Raw genomic sequence first — 27097 nt, forward strand, 5'->3', positions numbered from 1 at the left:
AATGACTTGAGACTGCAGGACCTTGCCAAATGAAAGCTCAACCACCAAGCAGTGATTAATTGGGAAGTTGTAAGACCTCTCAGCTAGGCATAGTTTTTCTCTTTCTCTGGACCAACCAGCTTTAACCCAAGACATCCTCTTCGCCATTATGATGTTGCCTTCAGTTATATGCCATGCTGGCTGTACTGTTCATTTACTTCTTCTAAAAGTCTTCTGAAAAATACAGCTTGAAGAAGCTCAAGCTTGGCTTTTACTTATACCTAGTCTGCTTGGGAGTTTTGTGGTCAAGAATGCCTTATCATCTCCAAAATCCTGAAGAATCAGTGTGACTAAGTCTCATGTATGCCATTAGCTCACAAGAAACATTAGAGATACATGACTGATCTCTAAAACTAAAACTAAAGAGGTTTTTACCAGAAATGGGTGAAAGAGCAACAGACATAAAGGCAATTTTTTTCCTGACTCAGTCCATTGGGATCTTAGCCAACCTTTTGAAATGCAAAGACAGACCTGTTTAGAGGCGTAAAATAAGTGACTTTTTTTTTTACTGCAAAGTACCTTCTTAAATAGCATAAAGAAAAAAATGATGCAAATCACCCAGATATTAGATGCAGCATTTGAAGTGGAGAAGCTTTTTTAACAAAAGAAAGTAGAAAGGAAGGAACAAATCAAAATTGCTTCTGACTGAACTATGACAGTACTGCTTCATCTCAGAGGAAAAACCCAAACTCTTCACTTAGGGAAAGAAGTATCTCTGAGAATTCAATGTGGCCATACATTACATACAACGATAAGAGAATCCGTAATAACCATGTTATTTCTCAGAACAAAAATATGGAAAAGATTATGTGGAGACAGTGTAGCAAAAAATGAAGTTGCACTAAGTTGATTTTTTTAAAAAAAGGAGAAAAAAAAAGTTAGTAATTTTATATAAATTACCCATATTAGTTGCAAGGAAATGCTATCTATGTCTAGGTTGCAAGTCTCAGTTAAGGATCTTCAAAACTGATTTTTTGGGTATTTTGCACCTGAATAACTTAGATAAAACTAATTGCACGGCAGGTTATTAGCACTTTTGAAATAGTTCCTTCAAGTGGAAGACATTCTTAAAATTTTACTGTGAGCTCTCTTTTCTGTAACAGTAACCATAACTATGAACGGGTAGAAATGAAGTCTAGGAGATAAAAGTTTTCCTCCACTAAAGCCAGAGCACTCTGTATTTTCAGGAAGAATTTCTATGACTCTATATTCCCTTTAAATTGACAAAATAATTCTGTGCTTCTTAATGTCTTCTGAATTAAATTCTAGTGCACCTAGACACATCACCTTTTTTTTTCTTTTTTTTTCTCCTGCAAATGCTTTAACAAATGCTAGCTAAAAACTAGCAAAATAGAAATCTTAAAGATAACTACAATAGAGAAGCAGAATCTTATTTGGATGATAATGGTGCTATGGGATATATCCCCTCTTATTGGAAACAGCCACAACTTCATTAACTTCACTCCCTATAACATATCTTTTCTAGCACCAAAACCAAAGGGAACTAATGATTTAAAAACCATAATGCAGTAGCCTGATTAAAACAAAACAAAACATAAACATCCTTTTAACATCTAATAAATTACATCTTCTGTTTAACAATTCATTAAAATAAAAATTAAACTGAGCACACAAACTATTTCAAATGGGTTTTAGCTCCCTCCACCCCCATGTAATAACGACCAACAAAGACTATAATGAGTAGTGTCCCTCAGGGTCGGTGCTGGGACTGATCCTGTTCAACATCTTTGTCAGCAACATGGACAGTGGGATTCAGTGCACCTTCAGCAAGTTTGCTAACAACACTAAACTATGTGGTCTGGCTGATACACTGGAGGGAAGGAATGCCATCCAGAGAGAATCTGACATGCTTGAGAGGTGGGCTAATGCCAACCCCATGAAGTTCAATAGTGCAAAAGGCAAGGTCCTACACCTGGATCAAGGAAATGTCAGGCACAGCTTCAGTTTGAGCAGAGAAGTGATTCAGTGCAGCCCTGTGGAGAAGGACTTGGGGGTGTTGGTTGATGAGAAAATGAACATGAGCTGGCTTCAGTGTGTGCTTACAGCCCAGAAAGCCAATCATATCCTGGGCTGCATCAAAAGGAGAGTGACCAGCAGGTCAAAGGAGGTGATCCTACCCCTCTACTCTGCTCTCATGAGACCTCACTTGGAGTATTGTGTGCAGTTCTGGTGTCCTCAACATAAAAAGGACATGGAACTGTTGGAACAAGTGCAGAGGAGGGCCACGAGGATGATCAGGGACTGGAGCACCTCCCGTATGAAGACAGGCTGAGAAAGTTGGGGCTGTTCAGCCTGGAGAAGAGAAGGCTGCGTGGAGACCTCATAGCAGCCTTCCAGTATCTGAAGGGGGCCTATAAGGGTGCCAGGGAGGGACTCTTCATTAGGGACTGTAGTGACAGGACAAGGGGTAATGGGTTTAAACTTCAGCAGGGAAAGTTCAGGTCAGCTATAAGGAAGAAATTCTTTACTGTGAGGGCAGTGAGGCACCAGAACAGGTTGCCCAAAAAATGCTCTATCCCTGGCAGTGTTCAAGGCCAGGTTGGATAGAGCCTTGGGTGGCATGGTCTGGTGTGAAGCATTCCTGCCCCTCATGGTAAGGGGGTTGGAACAAGATGATCTTAAGGGCCTTTAACAATCCTAACTATTCTATGATTCTGTGACTGTATAAAGACTATTCTAAGGTCTAGTACCTGAAGGACACATAATGACCATTGAAAAGACAAACACAAAAAAAAAAATAATCAAAAGAAATAAAAAACTTTGAGGGAACTGTTTGGGACACAAGGCAGAGGGGAATTGTACATGCAGAGTTGTTTCAATAGATTGAGAATAAATCAGATCTTTTGTGAACAGGTAACTCTTCTGTGCCTATTCAGTCAGATATGTCCATGCATTTAAGTAACTGTAAATACAGAACAGCCAGTATGCATATATGCAATTGGGCTCCAATGTGTCCAGTTCACGTGGGATGTGTTGTAGCTGATATTTACATATCTCTCTAGTGAAAACTGTACAGCAAATCTTCCACTAATTGTGTCAAAACTGCTACTACTACCCTAGCACAATAAAGGTCCCTAGTAGCAAACAAACCTGTAGAAGTACCCCACTGGAGAATGGCTTAGTGAGAGTCTCTAGAAATATCTAGTACTTTGATAAAAAATAAAAAAAAAAAATTGGAAGTTTGTGATACTTCTTCCTGCATACACATACTATTCATGTCTTCTTCAATAATATGAAAGGCTTCTGTGTTTTCTATGTAACAAAACCAGACGTTTTCTGGCTTCTTAGTAAATAACAACCCATTAAGAAAAAAACCTTGCAATTTCGTTTTTCACCTTTGTAGTCCATTAACTGTAATAGCTTTTAATGTACTTCAAGCATTCTTGAGCCTCTTGGGCTGAGTGAAAAGACACACCAACAAGCAGAGTGTCAGAAGGTTATTTTGGTGATACCAGCTTTGTTGAACCTTTCATTTACTGGATCTTTATATTATCTGTCATAGGTTACAAATTTGACTACTATGTATTTAGGGTTTAAGAAGTATTTAAAGCTCAAATCAAGATCACTTTCACAATGCACTAGATGATGTATAAATTCATAGCCTGAACTCAAAATCTTAAGGAATTACGAACTAAAACAATTCCTTTGTATATATATATATATATATATATATGTGTATAAAAAAATGAAAGCTAACAGATAAAAGTATGTTTACACAAGCAGCTGGACAGTAGAACTGTGCAGAAAAATTCCTCTGTACATCAAGTAGTAACAAATGTCTTTAAAAAAGTGCTTTCTCAGGGAACTAATTGAAATTGTAACAGACAAGAAACAGAATTTAAGCAAAGTTCTGGATCACTTGTTTGTTGACTTTCCTAGAGGACAGCTCATCCATGCTAAACATTCCTTTGATTTGTTCATATTTATAAAATATACTCATATGTGTTTCTACATTTATTAAGGTAAAACTGAACATTAAATGAAACTGAAAATGTGCCGGCTGTGTGCACTTGCAGCCCAGAAAGCCAATCATATCCTGGGCTGCATCAAAAGGAGAGTGACCAGCAGGTCAAAGGAGGTGATCCTGCCCCTCTACTCTGCTCTCATGAGACCTCACTTGGAGTATTGTGTGCAGTTCTGGTGTCCTCAACATAAAAAGGACATGGAACTGTTGGAACAAGTGCAGAGGAGGGCCACGAGGATGATCAGGGACTGGAGCACCTCCCGTATGAAGACAGGCTGAGAAAGTTGGGGCTGTTCAGCCTGGAGAAGAGAAGGCTGCGTGGAGACCTCATAGCAGCCTTCCAGTATCTGAAGGGGGCCTATAAGGGTGCCAGGGAGGGACTCTTCATTAGGGACTGTAGTGACAGGACAAGGGGTAATGGGTTTAAACTTCAGCAGGGAAAGTTCAGGTCAGCTATAAGGAAGAAATTCTTTACTGTGAGGGCAGTGAGGCACCAGAACAGGTTGCCCAAAAAATGCTCTATCCCTGGCAGTGTTCAAGGCCAGGTTGGATAGAGCCTTGGGTGGCATGGTCTGGTGTGAAGCATTCCTGCCCCTCATGGCAAGGGGGTTGGAACAAGATGATCTTAAGGTCCTTTAAGAACCCTAACCATTCTATGATTCTATTATTATAAGGCGAATGAGCATGCTTGATATATATTTACACTATCTAGATATTATAAAGCAATTTACTGCTCATAATACACAATGAATATCTAACTATATAGGATGACATTATTAGTTCCCAGCTTGATGCATGACTGCTAACAGTAAAATACAATTCTAATTTTGGAATATATAAATTATTTTCCATTTTTCACTAAGGATATTTTTGAATTTTAATATTCTATTTTATAAGATATTAGCCAGAGTTCTCAGATTGCTCACATCTCTACAGGGAAACATAATATAAAAATAGAGACAAAGACTGGGATTCTTTAACATGTGGATTTGATAAAGTTATACCTTAATTGATGCTATCATATTAGTTAAGGAGTTATTGTTGACTATGTGAAAATAACTTAAGAAATTTCCATTATTATAGTTTAAAAGCTCTTCTGAAAGAAATAGTTTAGCTTCCTTTGTGACCATGGTGAATATTTTATATTTTGTTGTAGAAAACAGCATTCATATTTTCAACATGAGAGTGTCCTTCCCATAACACCTCAAATAACATGTTCAATTTAAAATGTAAGCATGACATTCAGGCTTCATTTGCTGTTGGTGTCAATCTAAAAAAATATAAATTGATGCGGACAGAAAATTCTAATCTGATGCCCTAGGGCCAGATCCAATAAAACACTTAAGCATCTAAATTTGGTGTTAAAGCAACTAACTTTTAGGTGTTTTGTCGTCCCCTCTCCTCCCCCCCCACTGTAAGAGTCTTACATCCTTAGAGTGTTTAGGGTAGGGATGCCAGAAGGCACCAGCTACCCAAACCAGGTTCTGCAAACTGCGATCTAATGAAGATAAAATGTAGGACTATAGTCTGTCTAAAGTCAACAGAAAATCATATGCTTCTACCAGGAGCTAGTAAATAGAGAAACTCTAGCAATAGGACCATGCTCTAAATTCGACCTTGCAGCCCCCACAAGGCCAGAGTCTGGGTCACAAGTGCAAAAGTATACTGGTAAAACATACTTCCCTCTTTTACACAAAGGACAGTGATTAAAGATACTGCCCAGAAAATGTGTTACAGGTTCAGTTCTTTCTTTTGCCTAGAAGGAATTAGGGGTGTGTGTTTAAGTAATTGATTACTCTGAACTCTTTTTTTAAGCACTTCAGATCAATGAGCAAAAAGAGTATCAGGATTCAGCTGTCTAGTCTTTAGGTTCTCTGCTAGTTCCTCTATACTATGCTATTTCCCTCTTTAACAGACATCATCACTGAAAAGCTGAATGAGTATTTAGCCCCATAAAACCATCAAAACCACAATTTTTGCACAGACTGGGAGATCTGCAGGACCTCAGATAACAGCTGAGCAGGGTAAGTGATAAAACACACCTTGCTAAACTGAAGGACTATCTAAAGCAAACTCTTGGAGTTATAGAAAAGACCTGAAAAGACCCAGAGCCTTATTTCTAACTTAATAACAAAAAAATGAATGGATCTTTTCTAATATGACTCCTATACTTCAAAAAAGTCCTTCTTGTGAAATCTGGCCTAAAACCAAACATGCATCATCAAACAGTCCATAATTACAGGTTACAAAATCAGATACTTGGTTTTGATGATGGCTGTCAAGTACTTGAGCTAGTATCATATACTTGAAATTACCTTGTTCTTCCCAGGATCATTTGCAGTTGTACAGCCTCTTTTCAGCAAAATTCAAAAATCTGCCACACTTTGATAAGGAAAAAATCCTGGAAATCTAGGCTAATTGACTTCTCTGGTAATACAGGTAATGACATTTTAAATTACACATGTACTATCGGGAAGAAATGCTCTGCACCATCTCCTGTAATCCTCCCTAGTCCAGACTAGTAACCTGGCTGGACCACAGCATAACCCTTAGCAAAGATAAGTTTTCTCCTCCTGGAACCTAGGGAGTGGGTGGAACTTCAAATGTGAACATTTGGTCTTGCCCCATCATGAAGCTAGGACATGACCAAGCTGCACATCTGGAGTCAGCAGCTAGAAAATGTTCACACCACCTATGGGCTATACAGGCTCTTTGATAACAGAAACTATTCCTGGTTTCCTGCAACAAGTATTGACCTAAAGCCTGATATAAACTTTCCAGTTTTAGTAGACAGTGAATGAGACCCATAAAACCTAATGCAATTCTTGGTGGCATAATGACAATCTGACTCCAATGGAAGGTGAGGTCATTCAAGACTGCACACACCAGAACCTGAGAACAGATTTTGAAGACAGTCTAAAGGCACATTTAAGGAAATAAACAAAACTAGACATGAGATTACTGCCAGCTTAAACTCCTCTTTGCCACTAATAATAATTCTGACTGAATTTTGAATAAAATGCATGTGATATTTGAGAGCCTGAATGCCCTCAAACTGTTATTCAGTTTGCAAGTGCCAACAAACTGTTTCTAAATATATTACATTATGTTGCATGGACTGGGTAAATTAGCTCCTTTGGTTTATGTTTATAACAGTAAAATGTTATTTTCTTTCCTGTTTCTAACTCATAGATCAGGTCAGAGAAATGATCCACCCCTCTGACATATGTTAAGTCTTTTCAAAATTTAGTATGTTGATCAGTTGCCTCTGATATAACTTTGTTCCTCCTTTAAATTCTCTGTTGGCTGTAAATAAATAGTTCCCTGATTTCAGATTAGTTGAGAAATTTTTTTGTCTTTTCAGTTTTTTTAATGGAAAGGGAGACAAGAAGAGAAAAAACGGGGCCTTCTTTACCAGGCAGGATTTCCCAGGTTCGATTAAAAGCCATTTAATTGCAGCTAATAGATTTCTGGCAACAAAAGTGGCTTAGAAGAAAACACAATAATGTTTAAATGCTTCATGATACTGAATTAGAACTCCTGCTTTCCTCTTTTTCTTCTGAATCAGATGGTGATGTTTCAAAAACAAGAGTACCAACTCCTGTATCTGTGTGTTTGCATTTATAAATATGGTTTCATTCCAAATGATTTGCTGTGGTAAGCAAGAGTTTGGAAATCTGATTGCAAGCTCACAGTGACAGAAGTAGATAATTACTATCTCCACAACTATCTGTAAGTTAGATCACTTGTTTTAATACAGATTAGATAAGTATTAAAGTTACAAGATTGGTATGAGAGACATGATAAATGTAGTCATGACAGAAAACAATTTTTAATTTAGTATACCCTATCAATCTAGATAGCCCATGAATATTTACCATTAATTCAGTAGGCTAGAACAGAAGGAGGAAAAAAGAACAAAAAATAGAAGGTTTGACCTAAACAAGGACTGAAGAAAAAAGAATTCTCAGCAGTTTTACTGAGAACAGATCTTGCAAAAACGTGAACTGGAAACAAACTGGAAAATACATTTGGGTTATCATCAGAAATAAACCCTTCAAAAAAAATTGAATGACATGCATAAATAGGAGCAATCCTTAATGTGTACTTCTCTTTGCAGGATTTACCAGTCTGATTACACTTAAATGAGTAACTTCAAAGGCTGAAATAAAATCATTTATGGAAATTCAAAACAAACCTATTTGATCACATCATACTTCACAGCAGGGATACAATTTGCAGGGGCTGAGTGAGGGCATAGTATAAGCTAAAACAGGTTGTGTGTGCAATGAACCAAACTAAATGGTTTATATAAAAGAAATGTTGTTTCCATTAATTTTTCTAGTAATCCTATTAAAAATGTCACCTGTCCAGAATAGAATTGTCCAGATTTTAATTCTTTTTCATATCTCAGTGTTCAAACATAAGGCAGAGAAGGTATCATAGCGATAAAAACATGGCCCAAAATGCCTTTTTTTCTGAAATCCTTATTACTGCAGCAGTTTCCCCAGCTGTTTCTGTACCTACCTATTAAACCTTTTACTTTTTATTTAAATAACTGATTTTTTTTTCTGAGAAGCCCAAAGAATATTTTTTCAATGGATATTTCATATTTCTAACTTCTTTTTTACTAAAATATTTTTAGTTTGTAATTCACATATAAGTAAATATAACATCAATTTACCTTTTAAAATTCAAAAATCCCCTGTAACAACTCTGAACAGAAACTTAACTTTGAATACCAACAGAGATGAAATGGTGTCATAATCAGCACAAGTGCATATGGACTATTCACCTAGATCAAACACTTTGGTCATATACTCAATTAAATTTAAATCCCATTATATAATGTGTACCAGCCTCATTTTATGCAATTGCCTAATTTAACGGCTTGGTATTAGCCTTTTTCCTTTTTGCACACATGGACTAATTTTCACGGTGCTCAGTCCCTTTGGGAAGTAGGTCATTAAAGTCAACTGGATGGAGACAGAAACTTAATACTTAAACAGTGTTGTAGAAGGGTCAGCAACACAACAGTAATGTAAAACTGTTTTTCACTCATCCTTCTTTGTAATATTTATGAAAATCCTCCTCATTTAAATATGTTCATTAATCTCAAGGACCACAAAGGAGAAGAATCAAGGAAGCTATCATTCTGTTATAATTTAATTTGTGAAGCAAAAAGCAAACAAGCAAAAGATCCCAATTAAAAAATAAAAATCACAATTAAAATACTATTTAGCTGTTGAGACAATACTTGTTTTACACTGAAACAGTAGAATAATGATACTCATACTACCTTTCTCAATGTGCATTCTTTTTGTTTCATGTCCCACGTCATGACCAGCCAGATCACCCTCCTTAGGTCCAGGCAGGACATTAGGTGACAAACCCATCAGCATTTGGTTCATAGATAGCCCGTTCTGATGGACAGCTGCTAGACATAAGCACAAGGCAGAAAGAAAATCAGCTGATATATTAACAATACACTTTTGTACTTATTTTATATAGTTTTCTTCTTAATTATGCAAGAATTCTAACAACCACAAAGTTACTTAATTTGTGCTATCAGTATCCATAGAGCAAGACAGTTTCTTCCTGTTACTTCTAGTACAAAACAATTTTAAAAAAGAAGAGTTCAGTATCTTTGGACAAAGTTGGATACTTAAAAGTATTTTCTTGTTTATTTAACAAGAACTGAAAAGCAAAATGAAGCAAGTCCCAAAGGCACAGAAGGTCCTGAGTTACTTACATTTTTTAGTTAACCAGAAAAAAAAATCTCGTATCAGCATTCCCAATATGCAGTTCCTAACTTCCCTAAATAGAGCATTGTGGCCTTCCAGGTGATAAACACGTTTTAAAAATCCACTGTGCAACAGCAGGATTGCTTATTTGCTCATCGGACAGCTTGACAAGCTCTTTCCAACAGTTCTCAAACAGACCTTCATGACTCCCAAAACACACCTCAGAAACACATACAGGGTGGTTTATTTCCCTATGCTTTTATCCTGAAAAACTGTATTTGCAAGAGGTTTATACTATTTTTAATAAAGCATTTTTTTATATACAACCCTTATTCCGGTAGCCTACATCTTACTCTTGGTGGCACCACAAAAGCAGATGTACTTAAGGTGTGATGTTAACAATCAGATAAGAGAGAAAAAGAGTTGTTTTATAAATAAATAAGCTACTGAAATGATCCAGTATTTACGGAACTCTGTTATGCTCACATTGGAATAAACAATGTGCAAATGTCCCACTACTCTCTGCTAGTAAGTAAGCAGAGTAAGCTGAATTTGTTTCCAAAAATAGTGTCATTCATTTGGAAAAACAGTAAGTGTCTCTCTATTTAACTTTTTTTTTAACAGAACACTAGAAAAGGTCTGCAATATTTGGGCTGGGTTGGGTTGGTTTTTTTAGTATAATAATCAATTTTTTTTAAAAAAAGAAACCCTAAATTACAAATCCAGGTTTATAAGATTTTTTTCCAGAACTTTCCTTACGAACTCTGTGGTAGGTTGACCCTGGCTGGATATCAGGTACCAACCAAAGCCACTCTATTGCTTCCCTCCCCAGGAGAGAGAAAATATAACAAAAGGCTTGTGGGTCAAACCTAGGGAAATAGTTAGGTCACAATATATGGAATGCCAGTTTAATCTGCAATCTGAATCGTCCAAGTGATAAGAAAACAGAATTTTCAGCTTGTCATGGTCAGGCCTCATTTATTGTCTTTGGTAAGTCATTTTTCATCACGTATTAATAAAAAGATCTTTCATCAGAAGGTCAATGAAGAGTCAACTTCCTAAGTCTGCAGAGAGCCTGAAAGGGAGCAGTCTAAAAGACGCATGTGCTGCTTTCTGATCAACATGACTATGTATTTCATATAGGCTTTCCTTGGCCTTCTATCTGCATGCCACATCCTCTAGTTTCATCTACTAACAAATTCCACCGTGGGAAGATGCCCTGAAAGCACAAAAACCTGCAATGGAGCGATAATAAAAGGAATGGACAAGCACAATATGAATTTAAGTAAATATCCATAAAATGTGTATACAGTCTTGATTTCCAGGCTTTTGCACTGGAATATCATAGAACCCAGGGCTTTTGCCATGTAATTTACATCCTGTATTTGGAGCCTTGATAAAAATGGTGTCACTCTGAGACACTAGGATTCAATTTCTCTCCATCCCTTGTGAGATATGAGGTGACAATACTCTCTGTATCATATTTCTCGCCATTCCAAATTTTTATATTAAAAAAAATTATGAAGTACACACATTTTTTTATTGATTTAACCTAATTCTTTTCTTTACCAAGCAATTCTAGCATGTAAAATGTTGCTTATGAAGTCAGATTCAATTTAGAAATCAAACCAGAGTAACCAGATTAAATAAAACTCAATTTCTTTAAAAAATGTTTACACTATATGTTCAGTTCTAAAACTAATCTAGCAAATTGCTTCTCAGCCGCAATTCTGTATATCATAGCTCATATCTTTATGCTTAATATGACATGATGGCAGTTTATACCAGTACCCGTTAATGTAGCATCAGATATTATGATACTGTAAACTGGGGAACATAATGTTGGGAGATAGTTATTGCAGCTGAACTTCGGAACATGATACATTTGAGATCTATTTAAGACGAGAGCATTTTGATTAGAAAAACCAGCTGCACCTAATCAGATTTGAAGTGGTGACAAGGAGAAGAATGTGACCTACGGATTCTGTCAGAAGAGCTCTCAGTCCGTGCAGGAGAGCTGGACACACTGCTGCTTCGATGAGAGGATGGATGGCTGCCAGGTCTTCGGCCCTCTTCAAGAGAAGGAGCAGGAGACGGGCTATCTGGAACACGTTCCTAGACCCCACAAAAAATAATTACAGAAAAAAAAAGGAATGTTAAAATAAAATTCTGTTTCCACTTTACTATAATGTACCTTCCTTCTAAATGACAACCTAATCTTTCCACTGTGAGGTGTCCAGGTTTGCAGGCTATTCTCAAAGCCAACTTTGCAATTTTAGGATGCTAGACCTTATGGTTTAGTACGCAATGTTAGCACTGCTCATCCTGTCAGGCTTTTAAACTGATTTCTAAACTACTTATAAAAATAAGAGATTTGTTTTGTCATTTTTTTCTTCTCCCCTCCCCCCACTTCTATCAGCATGCTGCTGAATTGGAAGTATACATTTTGGCTTGTAGACTTTAGTCTTATTTTTGTAAATAAATAAAGATAAGACACTGTTGGGTCTGTTACAGTTTATGCTGAATTTTACTCCATATTTTAATTTCAAAGGGATTTCTTGAGCAACTATATCTTATGGGACTCCTATGGACCATAAAGAAAATACAATTTCCCTACACTATACCAGTAATTGATGGAAGTCCAAATATCTGCTTAAACCATGAAGAACAAACTTGGAACTAACCACATTTTTTTGTAACAGCATGGCTGTATCACTGGCCATATCACTATTTCAAAATGGGGAAGAAACACCCATTCATGATTTTCTCCCCAGGGGAATGATTGGCATGGTAGCCAGGAGGAGCTATGATGCACTTCAAGATCTTCCTTATTCTGAAAATTAGAGCATGAGGACTGTGATGGTTTGAACTGCACTTCTGTTATGTGAGAACCATCGGTATGTAGCAAATAGAAATATCTGACATTTACACAGACCTTTGACAGGAACAATAAGCAAAAGGAGATGAGCTCAGATCAGTCCTTTCTAGAAAATTCTCTACCTTTCCCTACAGTTTCTTTTTTATCGCTAATAGCTCCCAAAACTCCATGTCACTGCTAAAATATGTGTATATGTGTGAGTTAGGTTGGTTTGGTTGAACAGTGATAAAAATAAATAATGTCTATAGTGGAAATCTATTGGAGGAACTAAAAATTATAAACTAGGATTTTCTGGGGTTTTGTTGTTGCTTTTTTTTTTTCTTTTGACAACTGAAATACTGTCTCTTAAAAAAAAAAAAAAACCCTAAAAAAAAAACACCACCCCCAAAAAAAAATCCAAAACAACCCAAACCAAAATCAACAAACAAGCCAACAACTTGTATACACTAAACTCACTGAAAGCTTTCAGTAACAAAACAATACTGAAAATATGTGTTCATACATAATAGTATATGTTCAATAACACATATGAAACCTTGGCGTTGCAAATGCCTAAAAGCTTTCTTGAAAATATCATCACATTCCTCACACAGCAAATGACCGTCATTAGTGACCAATAAATTTGTTCCAGGTAAGCTTCATAACAAATATTTGCTAAACTTGTGATTCTGATCGCAAATGGATTATGCAGGTCTATTGGTTGAGTGGGAGCACACTTTCCAAAGCAATGTTTCAAGACATTTAAGTGGATACCACTCAAATAGTTGCAGGGTTTTTAAGTCAGAAACATTGATGAGGATAGTTTAACTGCATCATAGCTCTAGGCTTATTATTACTTTGATTGTGTTTATATGTCCATGAACCAGGTGTTAAAGGGGAGGATTATAATGCAGATGTTTTCAGAATGTAGAAGATTTATTTCTTTAGATTTAGGAGGATTTAAACATGCAGAGCGTACAGATTTGGTATAAATTGGAACACGACATTTTTAATAATTCATTTAATATATAATTTCACTGTTTGGCATACAATGTATTGTTCTTAGAAGGGTTTCATTAAAATGAAATCCAGTGAGCACATACAACTTGAATACAGAGCTGCAGAGTTGATTAATTTATTTAAACAGTTTAATTTGTTTATCCTATTTATTTATGTGTGCTTTTACAGCACATATTATGAGATAGAGCAAAACAAATGCCGAGAGCAACAAAATATAATTACTGCACAAGCAAACAAAATAAATAATAAGCGGTTTTTAATATATAATATGATATAGCAGACAAACTATGAAAAAAACTATATATACTGGCTTTATCACTTCATTTGTAAAATACCCTTTAAATCCAACAAAACATGGGATTGAACTATGTAGGAACTGAGAATAAATTAATTTACTAATTTAATTATTTTTTTCATATCCTTGCTTCATAATGCCACAATCAATAATATTAGTCTATAGCAATTTTTTGTCTTTATCAAAACTAGATGCAATAATAAATGGAAGTGCTACTAAAAATTAATTGAAATACTCTGTAGCTCTAAAAAGTCATCATGATAAACTAATGGAGCTGGAATATCAATATAAGCTGCCTTTCTTACTAGAGATTTTGTGTAGAAAAGATGGATTTTGTTTGTGGTAAAATATTACTATCACATTTAGACTTAATTTCAAAATTTTCAAAAAAGGAAATGTGTGAAATTGTGATCAATAAAGAAGTCAGATAATAAGAGCTATTTTGTGACTTTTGCAAAAATGCCACTTTAATATATGCAAGTCTACATGACACAGCAAAGAAACAGAATTTACTGCATTATAATGCTGACAACTGTAATCACCTAGGATACTGTCCACTGTCCAGAATTTTTCCTAACACTTGTCTAGTCCCAGGACAAACTTAATTCCACTTAATTAAAGATATCTCTAGAGAATCTGGTGTTGGCTTGTACTGTAGTCTCACTGCACTAATTTGTGCTGTAGGCTCATTGTCTCTCAACACGTAAGTAAAAAGAGAGAGATATAAAATCTGAGTGACTTTGCTAAAATTAAGCATGGGGAGGAAACTGTGCAGGGTTCAATTTGAAATCAACACATATGAATGGCAGTATATAAATGCAGCTTTGAGACATGAGCTAGAGATGAAATTTCAGAGACACCTGTATGTAGGATGCTACATGAGGGGGCCAATCTTGAAGGTAAGTTCTCTCTTTTCAGTCAGCTGAGATAAAGACAATAAAGTCAGTGGTGCTTCCTCCAAAACCAGATACTTATAGCTCAGTTCAGGTGCTCACATTTGAGCCATTTGAGCCACATTTGAGATGTCCATACCAAGCTGATGGACAGGACCCACAAAAGACACATGGCGTTATGGAGAGGCAGCAGGGTGCCAAAAACACCATCCTTACACTTACTGGTTGATGAGCTGAATAGCTCCCAAAACTCTATTGTCAACATTTAAGAGAAAGCAAGAAACACAGAATTATTTATTGCTTGTGAAACATCACCCTCACTAGCTACCTTTTTTTCTCAATTTTTTCTTCCCTATTTGTTTCTAGCCATTTAACATATAGTTGACCAACTTTTCAAAATTGGTAAGACTCACAATTAGGAATCAGGACTGGAGCCTTTAAGCAATGGACAATACACTCTTAAGGGCCAAATTTAAAGCACTCCTTATCTTAGTGCCCTTTATAACCAGATCCAAATCATGAACCCTAAGCATTTAAGAATCTGACATTTAATTCCTCCAAAAATTTCCCTACAATATATGAAACTTTCACTCTAGGGAGCTGCAATGCCCTTCCCCATACTCTTACTTCACTGACATTACATGTTACACACCTTCAATATCAAGTCCATTTCATAAATAACAGGATTTTTCCCTTGATACTGGGAATTTTTTATTATTACCATTTTGCAAAGAACAGGTAAAAGATTTTAACTATTAGAGATTTTAACTTACGAGATTGAAGTTGTCTCTAGAATTAGCAACCACTCTAATTTAGCTTGAGAATATCTGATATCATTCACAACGTAACACTGTCTTAGCCTCTCCAAGTAAAATGGAAGTATGTATTTCTACATCTTTCAAATAGCTCTTTGCAAAAGTTCAAAGACATGCTGTAAGATCTCATTCCAAAAGTTCCTTTTAAGTAACTTCCTACTAAGATTTATCTTCATATATTAGTAATGGTATCCAAAAACCCATAAATACTTTCATCCCTACATCATGTATGCCTTTTTCTTCTTACCAGGTCACAAAGGCAGTTATCCAGTATTAGTTTGGGGTTTTTTTTTGGGGGGGTGCCTCCTTTTTTTCTGCTCCAGCAAAATATTCTCATTGTTTGAAAAGTGCATTACCAAAAGTCTTCCTCAAAAATATATGAAAACATGAAGTTGATGGAGTTCAACTGTTGGTCCCTGTATCACTATTGAAAAGAAGACATTTCAGATATCTGTAGGATTGATCCTTCTGCTCCTAAGAAGACAGACAAGGCAGTGATATCTCTTAGGTTCTCTCCACCTTTATGTCTCAGCTTTCTCCTTTGTTCTAGTTTCTCTGTAAGACTCATCTTTTGGGCTTAGTCATCCTTTAATTTCAGTCATAGACTGAGCTCTAGACATGCAACTAAATATAGCTCTAGAGGTATATTGCCTTTAAACTGTTTGGCTGCCTTCATGCTCTTCAGTACTTAACAAACTCCTTCAAGGACATTTGTGCTTCAACTCACTGGAGGATAAAATAACTTATTTTCAGCACTATACTTTTCGACAGTATAGGTAACTTCATACTGGGTAAAGGACAGATGACATGCTGTTTCATACACTATTAATTAAAAAAAAAAGTAAAAAGTGTTTAATCAGAAAGAGATTTATAATATTCTGACCTTTCTAGGAAGGCACCTGGCTTCCAAGCCTTTTTGTAGTAAAATTATAATAACCTCTTTCACAATGACAAAAACACAGACTTTTTACTCTTCAATTCTTTACTGACCTATTTTGAACTTGTGTGAGAAGTATTCCAGGAATGCCTTTCTTGTAGAATGGCATACTTATTTGACATTATATTACTTGAATGAATGAAAGACTTGAATTACATGGGTATCTTTTGTATTCCCTCCAACAGGATATTTTGCTTTTACAGTTTCCTTTTTCTTTCAGTTTTAGTCTACAACACCATAAGACTCCAAATTAGTTTAGTCCTGATATTTACAAGCTATTTTGGACCAATTTCTTTTTTTGTGTGTATCCTTTCAACTGAATTAATAAATTATATTTTGCCTTCTAAGTGAATATTTGATCTAACAAACAAAATACTCTTCAAAGGTATACAAAAAACTACAAACCCCATGCAAGATGCAAACATTCAGACATGCAAAAAACCTCTCCAAATTGAATTAGAAATTTCTTAGTGGCAAGTTGGACAGACTTTTCCTGCGGTTTTCTGCTTTTTGTCTCCTCCTTTGAAAATTTAGTATTATGTGAAGAACAACTATTAAAGCTTAAGAAGCACCACTAGGAATTAACCCCTCAAAGTGAATCCAAACTCTGTATCCAGCCAAACAACAAGAATTCATCTGAATGCATCCCACTATCAGTACTAAAAATGTCTACATCTGAGCTAGTCACCCTGGGCTCATTTTTTACCGGCACATTTACATTTCCAAGGTACAACTCACCTAATTCTACAGTAGCTATCTAAAACATGTCCAATGAATTATGCCCTAGAAGACAGCAAAATGAATCCCATCCCTTGTACCAGGCCTCACGGCCATTTGGCATCAAATTAATCCTACACTACATATACAGTTCGCTGTTATACATGTGAATATGCAAAATGCCAAACAGAAAAATCTGCATTACCTTCTCTATGTCAGGTGTTTAGATATCTATTTTACATGATTCAATTTAATTCATGTGAGCATATGGCTGCTATTAGGTTCAAACTGCACCTCAGAAACATGCATGTTAAAACAAATACTAGGATTCCATATTATTAAAAAAAATACATTATTCTAAATCACAACCTACCAGACATACAGTCCTCTAAGACAATTATAAAAAAAACCCAAGAAAACTGTATTAAAAGTTAAAATAAATAATTTTGATCATATAGACATAACTATAGTATAAGTTGTGGTCAGTGGCTCAATGTCCGGCTGAAGACCAGAAACAAGTAGTGTCCCTCAGGGATCGGTCTTGTTCAATATCTTTGTCAGTGGCATGGACAGTGGGATTGAGTGCACCCTCAGCAAGTTTGCCAATGACACCAAGCTGTGTGGATCGGTTGATAACGCTGGAGGGAAGGAATGCCATCCAGAGGGACCCTGACACGCTTGTGAGGTGGGCTGATGCCAACCCTATGAAGTTCAACCATGCCAAGTGCAAGGTCCTACAGCTGGGTTGGAGCAATCCCAGGCACAGCTACAGGCTGGGCAGAGAAGAGATTCAGAGCAGCCCTGCAGAGAAGGACTTGGGAGGTGTTGGTCAATGAGAAAATGAACATGAGCCAGCTTCAGTGTGCTCTCACAACCCAGAAAGCCAACCGTATCCTGGGCTCCATCAAAAGGACCATGACCAGCAGGTCAAAGGAGGTGATCCTGCCCCTCTACTCTGCTCTCATGAGACCTCACTTGGAGTACTGTGTGCAGTTCTGGTGTCCTCAACATAAAAAGGACATGGAACTGTTGGAACAAGTGCAGAGGAGGGCCACGAGGATGATCAGGGGACTGGAGCATCTACCATAGGAAGACAGGCTGAGAAAGCTGGAGTTGCTCAGCCTGGAGAAGAGAAGGCTGCATGGAGACCTCATAGCAGCCTTCCAGTATCTGAAGGGGGCCTATAGGGATGCTGGGGAGGGACTATTCATTAGGGACTGTAGTGATAGGACAAAGGGTAACAGGTTAAACTTTAAACAGGAGAAGTTTAGATTGGATATAAGGAAGAAGTTCCCTACTGTGAGGGTGGTGAGGCACTGGAATGGATTGCCAAGGGAAGCTGTGAATGCTCCACCCCTGGTGGTGCTCAAGACCAGATTGGACAGAGCCTTGGGTGACACGGTTTAGTGTGAGTTGTCCCTGCTCATGGTAGGAGGATTGGAATGGGTATAGCGCACTCAGCTTTACGAGAATGATGCAAATATGTACCTACCACTTTTTGCATAATACTATTCCTGTAAGGCACAGAAGTGTCCATAGAAAACTTTTGCATTCAACACAGGATTCAGATCAGGTAGGTTAAAGAAGACTGAGCCAGACATTAAGTTAAAAAAAAAAAATCACTGAATGAGGTAGTGGTTTTGTGAGTAAATACAATATGTGATGGTGAAATTAAAATTACACTGTACTATATGCATGGAATGCTGTCACATTAAGGTTGTAAAGGCATTCTGGTATTTCTTAATGTTAGTCTTATGTATTTTGAAATTCAGTGATGGTCCTCTGACATAGGCTTAGGATGTAATTTTACTCAATACATGAAGACACTCATCAAACAATTTTACAGTAACATCTGATATACTGATAATCCTGGAAGTTTTCTCAAGTTGATAAGACAGGAAAATTCTACTTCATTGATAATAGCAGCAAAGAGGAAGGATTTTCTCTCCAGAATGTCTAACTGTACTTTCAAGGTGTTTCCTGCTGGACTATTTGCCAGAAAATTTTCAGAAATACGCCATCTAATCCTACAAAAAAAGATATAATTTCTGTAATTTATCAGTAAACTCTTCTACACTGAAGTATCTTCTGATGGCAAATATCTTTTGGTATTAGAAGTCTTTACTAAATATAAGGCTGCTCACACCACAGTTAAAGAAAACTTAAGCTGAAACTTCTGGAGTCCCTTTGCTGCCCATCCCCTCCATGGAATGAACTTCCTCATTTTCCTCTTTCAGCCTGCTTCATTTCAGGTCCACTCGCTGAACTTGCTCACCAACACAAACATGGAAATGTAGTCTGGTCTGTCATTTCTGTATGGCACTATAATATTTATTCTCTTTGGCTATTAACTGGATGTTTTGGCAACAATTATAGGTGAAATTATAGGTGAATTATGGGAATGATAAACTCCATCAACAGGAACACACACTGCCAATGAAAAAGTGAATGAATGCTGAAACAAAAATTCTTGTCAGAATAGACCTATAAACTGAGTTAAAAAAAAAACCAAACTGTCAGTAGCTATCTTGGTTAAATAAATTAATAGTTAATTTTGGTCTTATGCCATCCTTGGATGTAGTTTACCACCTGCTTTGGGCTGCATTCCCAAGCAATCTGACTCCAGGAAGCCCTGGTCCTGGAGTGCCGGGGGCCCCCTACCCACCTTGCACCGTCCGTGGGCTGCAGCCTTGGTCACAAGGCTTGAACTCTCTCAGTTCAAATTTCTGCTATTAGATAACAGGAATATATATACACACATATATAAACAAGTTATAAACAAGTATAATGCAATCAGTGCTGTGATATATTTAGAGAATTAGCAACATTTAGCCTCACAGATTTAATATGCAGTGGACAACTACTGCGTCACTGGTCGCTTTTTCAGCTGGAGGTATTGGTTTCTTCTGCTTTATCCTTAATACTTTCTTTAAGTATTAATAGCATTATATGGATAAAGTGTAACTTTTTTTATTCTGGCACACTGCTCTACATTTTACAAAGTTGTTATTAATATGAGGTATGTCCTTCATATTTTCATACATCTTTCTGCTGTGTGAAAAAAGTGATGTAGTGAGACTGCTAACAAGATGAGCCTTTGAAACCATGGGCAGGTGATGAAAGCCACCTCATGTCTGAAGCATCCCCAGGTCACAGCTGTCACACTCACTGCAATTCATTGCTGTCACAATCTGCTGTCCCTGCTTGTTGTTGCTCTCCTGTTATTCATCCAACTCATATATCTAAACATTCTATTACAGAAAGACATCTAATGTTCATGTCATGTTTGAAAGGGCACAACACTCTTCTGAAATATAATTCTAAAGATTTTAGAGCTCAGAGTTCACTGTCAAATTTAAGGTGTTGCTTTGTAAGACTTCCCGTGTAATTTTTTCTTTGTCTCATCCCCTGAACATGGCAGGATAAAATGTTTGGTTAGTACATGATCTCAGCTTTATTCCAACTTCTTATCATGAAGAAATGAAATATTGCCCAGTAATAGAAAAGCATTCTAAGCTTTGTAAGTTTAAAGATAACAGCACTGTGAACTTGGTGAATTGGAAGGAAAGGTCAGCAAACCATCTATTGTGGCACTGTTCAAAAGGCAATTCTATTCAATGATACAGATTATTTATAATATGAAGACTCAGATTTTCTAAGACTTAATTTTGGGTTTTCTTACTTAATTAGATAAGGTTACTATTGATTTAATTTTCAAAGTAGGTATTTCTCAGAGGTCTAACTTTCAAGCGAAGTTTAAACTTGTAAAGACCTTGTACTCTAATTTCAAATCTACACTATAATTTCACTATGAACTCCAAGATGAGTGATTCACAGACTTTTCAAATCAATTTTTGGAAACATTATCACTGAGGAAAAACGTGTCAGTAAAATCAGGGTTAAAAAAGGAGCCAGAAGATAAGTAAAAAAAACCCAAAAAGTCTAAAAATGGAGCAGTAGAATAAAGGAAGAATTGATTCTAATAACAAATGGTTTTGTGAAACACAGCAACTGCACTATTTATCCATTCCTGTAAAAATAAAGAAAAAAGATTTGACCTACTCACATCTAATCTCCAAGATATTTATTTTGATTGTAATATAAGTTATACGTTTTGATTGGCTATAAGGAGGAAGCTCTTTACTGTGAGGGTGGTGAGGAACCGGAATGGGTTGCCAAGGGAAGCTGTGAATGCTCCATCCTTGGCAGAGTTCAAGGCTAGGCTGGACAGAGCCTTGGGTGACATGGTTCCATGGCAGGGGGGTTGGAACTGGATGATCTTAAGGTCCTTTCCAACCCTAACTATTCTATGATTCTACGATTAAAAAATAGGAGCATAATTACTTGGCTTTGCTCTATCCACATGGCCATCACATCTACCACAGACAAAATGGTGGACATAAATCTAGACATGGTTTGTACTGTAAAGCGGTAGAAGGAAAGAGTAGGAGTCCTGTAAGTTCCTTAGCTTACAGTATTATTGAAATAAGTGTGTGCCACGAGATCTTACAATTAGAAGTGTGGTTTGGATTACAATATTAACACGTGTTTATGCATTTACCTGCAATGCAAATGTACTGTGGGCAATATCACACAGACCTTGACTGAAGACGTCACAGCAGCACTTAGGTAGTGTTTCCATGAACTTCTACCTAAATGTCCCAAAACTCCACCTTAATGGTTCAAACTTCAAAAAATGTGTATTTCACCCTTGTGTGAGCACTTTTTTATACAGAACTTAGATTAATTTTGTAATTTAAAAAGAATTCATTGTAAAACCAGGCATCAGCGGCCATTATCAGTCAGTTGCTGAGGGAAGTAGCTTGAAAGAGGACGCCTGTTAACACTGGAGCAGAGTGGGAGGAGATCAGCGTCTAGGAGCCTCACCACAGAGAGACAACAGCCACTGAGGAGGGAGCCTCAAGTCCTCGACAGGACTTGCCCAAGAGCTCAGCTACCGCGAGGAGGTGACTCACTGGGGGCAGAGACAGAAGGAGTGGCACCAACTGTGAGGGGTTAAAAACCTGCCCAGGGAGCGACCAGGAGCGGGACAAACAGAGCGGGTCGGGGCAGTTCACGTGGGCAGGCGAGCGGGATGGTGAGCACTCGCCATATGACCAGGGTCCGGTCTGGGAGCTCTGCCCTGGCCGCCCTGGTGGTGGCCAGCGTAGGCACCCAGACAGAGCCGGTAAGTGGGGAGGCTGCGGTGCAGAGCTTGGAGTGTAGAGAGTGCCTGCACTGGTCTGGTGAGGGAAAGGTGCAGAATGGGCAGGGCTGCGCTCACTGCTCCCTGATGGAGGTCCTCCTGCAGCAGGTGGCTGAGCTACGGGATGCTGTCAGTAAGCTGCAAGATGTCAGGGAAGCTGAGAGGAAGCAGGACTGCTTGCTCCAGGCTCAAACAGCACAGGGGCCTCAAGCTTCCCCTCTAACTCATGGAGGAAAGAAGGATGCTGTTGATCAGGGAAGCTGGGAATTAGTAACAAAAAAAAAAAAACAATAAAAGGAGGAAGAGAGCAATGAAAAACAAGGGGCTTCCTCCTAAATCTGCTGTACCCACTCAGAACCGCTTTGCTGTCCTGCAGGGGGCTGATGAGGAAATGCACTTGCATCAGAAACAGTCGGCTGATGCACTGGTACAGAAGATCTCTACTGGTGCCGCCAGGAAAAAGCGGTGGGGTTGTAGTAGTAGGGGACTCTGCCTTGAAAGGGACAGAAGCGCTCATCTGTCAGCCTGACCCAGTCGCAAGGGAGGTGTGTTGCCTACCTGGGGCACGGATCAGGGATGTTGCGGAGAGGCTGCCTGCTCTAGTAGGTCCCTTGGACTATTACCCGCTTCTAGTCACACATGTGGGTGCTAGGGATATAGATAGTAGTAGCCTGAGGGGTATAAAGAAGGACTACAAAGCCCTAGGAGAGGTGGTTAGGGGCTCGGGAGCTCAGACAGTTTTTTCACCAATTCTCCAGGATACCCGGGAGGACCTTGAAAAAGATAGGAGGATTGGACAGGTTAATAAATGGTTAAAAGGGTGGTGTCATAGTCAAGGGTTTGGGTGTCTTGGACATGGGGCCCACATTTGTAGGCCAGGCCTACTGGGGGCTGGTGGAACTGCTCTGATAAAGAAAGGGAAGAGTGGCTTTGCTGGGAGGCTTGCCAGACTTGTCAAGGATGCTTTAAACTAGTTGTGTTGGGGGAGGGGAGCATCATTCCATCCCAGCACAAACAGTCAGTTGCCAGCACCTATAATAAATACTCTGAGCAATGTAGTAATATTCAAGCCGCTCCAGCCACTGAGCTGGCTTCATTTGGAGCTCGGATGAGATGCCTCTATACAAATGCCTGTAGCATGGAGAAAAAACAAGAGGAACTAGAGATGTGGGCACATCTATGGGGCTATGATATAATAGGCATCACCAAAACATAGTGGGATGGCTCCTTTGACTGGAGTGTTGGAATGGAAGGTTACAGGCTTTTTAGAAAAGACAGGCCCAGTAGGAGGGGAGGGGGAGTTGCCCTTTATCTTAGGGATAGGCTGGAGAGTATGGAACTCTGTCTGGGGACAGGTGATCAGTTAACAGAAAGTTTGTGGGTCAGGGTTAAGGGGAAATCGGTGATGGGACACATTACTGTGGGGATATGTTACAGACCACCTGATCAAGAGGAGCCTGTGGATGAAGAACTCTACAGACAAATAGGAAAAGCCTCACGCTCACAGGCCCTTGTTCTCATGGGGGACTTCAACCACCCTGACATCTGTTGGGGCGACGGTACGGTCTGGCACAAGCAATCCAGGAGGTTTCTCGATTGTGTGGAAGACAACTTCCTTCTGCAAACAATAGAGGAGCCGACGAGGAGAGGTGCCCTGCTTGACCTCGTGCTCACCAACAGGGAAGGGCTCGTTGGAGATGTGACTCTCCAGGGAAGTCTTGGATGCAGTGATCACAAGATGGTCGAATTTGAGGTCCTCAAGAGAGTGAGAAGAGCGTGCAGAAAGCTCACTGCCCTGGACTTCAAGAGAGCAGACTTTGGCTTCTTCAGAAACCTGCTTAGCAAGGTTCCATGGGATATAGCTCTTGAGGGTAAGGGGGCGCAAGACTCTTGGTTAATATTCAAGGATCACCTGCTACAAGCTCAGGAGTGATGCATCCTGCCTAGAAGGAAGTGCAGCAGGAGGGGCACGAGACCCCCTTGGATGGATAAGGAGATGCTGAGAAAAGCAGGAAAAAGAGGCTTCTAAAAGGTGGAACCAAGGACAGGTGGCCTGGGATGAATACAGGGATGTTGTCCGGGTAGGTAGGGACCGTGTTAGGAAAGCTAAGGTCCAGTTAGAATGAAATGTGGCAAGGGATGTTAAAGATAACAGGAAGGGATTTTATAGGTATGTAGTGGCTAAAAAGCAGACTAAGGACAATGTAGGCCCCCTCCGGAAGCTTTTGGGAGAACTGGCTACACAGGACTTGGAGAAGGCTGAGGTTCTGAATGGCTTCTTTGCCTCGGTCTTCACTGGCAAAGGCTCTGACCGCACCACCCAAGTCTTGGAGGGCGGACACAGGGACTGTGAAAACTTAGACCTTGGGCCCACTGTAGGAGAGGATCTGGTTCGAGACCATCTTAAGAACCTGAATGTACACAAGTCCATGGGCCCTGATGAAATCCATCCACGGGTCCTGAAAGAGCTGGCAAATGAAGTTGCAAAGCCACTGGCCATCATATTTGAAAAATCATGGCAGACAGGTGAAGTTCCCAACAACTGGAAAAAGGGAAATATAACCCCCATTTTCAAGGAGGGGAAAATGGATGACCCGGGGAATTACAGACCAGTCAGTCTCACCTCTGTGCCTGGCAAAATCTGGGAGCAGATTCTCTTGGAAGGCATGTTAGGGCACATGAAAAACAACAAGGTGCTTGGTGACAGCCAGCATGGCTTTACTAGGGGAAAATCCTGCCTGACCAATTTGGTGGCCTTCTATGACGGGGCTACAAAAGTGATGGACAGGGGTGGAGCAGTTGACGTCATCCACCTGGACTTGTGCAAAGCATTTGACACTATCCCACATGACATCCTTGTCTCTAAATTGGAGTGTCATCAATTTGACAGGTGGACCAGTCGGTGGATAAAGAACTGGCTGGATGGTCGCACTCAAAGAGTTGTGGTCAACGGTTCAATGTCTGGCTGGAGACCAGTAACGAGTTTTGTCCCTCAGGGATCGGTGTTGGGACCGGTCTTGTTTAATATCTTTGTCGCTGACATGGACAATGGAATTGAGTGTGCCCTCAGCAAGTTTGCCGATGACACCAAGCTGTGTGGTTCTGTTGATACGCTAGAGGAAAGGAATGCCATCCAGAGGGACCTTGACACACTTGTGAGGTGGGTTCATGCCAACCTCATGAAGTTTAACCATGCCAAGTGCAAGGTCATACACCTGGGTGGGAGCAATCCCAGGCACAGCTATAGGTTGGGCAAAAAGGAAATTCATGGTAGTCCTGCGGAGAAGGACTTGGGGGGTGTTAGTCAATGGGAAAATGAACATGAGCCAGCTTCAGTGTGCACTCACAACCCAGAAAGCCAACCGTATCCTGGGCTGCATCAAAAGGAGCGTGACCAGCTACTCTGCTCTCGTGAGACCTCACTTCGAGTATTGTGTGTAGTTCTGGTGTCCTCAACATAAAAAGGACATGGAACTGTTGGAATAAGTCCAGAGGAGGGCCACGAGGATGATCAGGGGACTGGAGCACCTCCCATATCAAGACAGGCTGAGAAAGTTGGGGCTGTTCAGCCTGGAGAAGAGAAGGCTGCGTGGAGACCTCATAGCAGCCTTCCAGTATCTGAAGGGGGCCTACAGGGATGCTGGGGAGGGACTATACATTAGGGGCTGTAGTGATAGGACAAGGGGTAACGGGTTGAAACTTAAACAGCAGAGGTTTAGACTGGATATAAGGAAGAAATTCTTTCCTGTGAGGGTGGTGAGGTTCTGGAATGGGTTGCCCAGGGAGGTAGTGAATGCTCCATTCCTGGCAGTGTTCAAGACCAGTGTGAATGAAGCCTTGGGTGACACGGTTTAGTGTGAGGTGTCCCTGCCCATGGCAGGGGGGTTGGTACTAGATGATCTTAAGGTCCTTTCCAACCCTAACTATTCTATGATTCTATGATTTTATCTTTTTAAATTATGGTTATCTTCAGACCAGATGGGAACACAAAACTTGTTTTTTTAATCAACTTGCGTATGATGTTATACCAGGAGTTGCACCAAAGTTGGCATGTATAATGAAGGTTCAATTAGCATGAACACAGGATAGTTGAATTTTCAGAAATTGCAGAGATACATAATTGTATTATTCTAGATTATTAATACAAAGAAATGCTTAACTAAAGATGCTTTTGGGAGAAAAAAAATCCAGTTACAAAGTGCTGCCAAATTATTTCAAACAGAAAATCGAAATTGCTAGGTACTTTCAAAATCTTCACCAAGATTTTAATGAAACTATCATTCCAATTAGATGGGCTACAAGAATGAGCTTGCTAAGAAATTATGGAACTCTTGGATACATGAAGTTTTCTGATATGGCACAGTGTGTTAAAATAACATACACAGTTACATGGTGACAGAGTCTCCCTTTTAGAGTCCAATACTTTTAAATGTACTAGACATGTTTAATTCAATGAGACATAAGTACTTCTCAGTTAAGTGCTTCCTGCATCAAGCAACAGTCTTATAATGGAGTGCGATCTGTAAACACATCAGGACCTGTTTTCCACAAAAGGAAACTTTTTTTTACATAGCCTAGAGCTATATTGT

The 27097-nt window shown here is 38.9% G+C and overlaps 1 protein-coding gene across 3 annotated transcripts in view; it reads right to left on the reverse strand.

The window, feature by feature from the left end:
• DACH1 (dachshund family transcription factor 1) overlaps positions 1-27097 on the reverse strand; it is a 366347-nt gene that overhangs the window by 96322 nt on the left and 242928 nt on the right. For 2 of the 3 annotated variants that reach the window (XM_005148107.4, XM_031048083.2), the window contains 2 exons: positions 11748-11883; positions 9324-9458 (listed from right to left, as the gene is read on the reverse strand). In XM_005148107.4, the coding sequence (XP_005148164.1) occupies positions 9324-9458; positions 11748-11883 (271 nt within the window). Of the gene's footprint in view, positions 1-9323; positions 9462-11747; positions 11884-27097 lie in introns of all 3 variants that reach the window. The other variant, XM_031048082.2, reaches the window with a different exon arrangement.

Source organism: Melopsittacus undulatus, chromosome 2, assembly GCF_012275295.1.
Source record: "Melopsittacus undulatus isolate bMelUnd1 chromosome 2, bMelUnd1.mat.Z, whole genome shotgun sequence".
NCBI classification, from domain to species: Eukaryota; Metazoa; Chordata; class Aves; order Psittaciformes; family Psittaculidae; genus Melopsittacus; species Melopsittacus undulatus.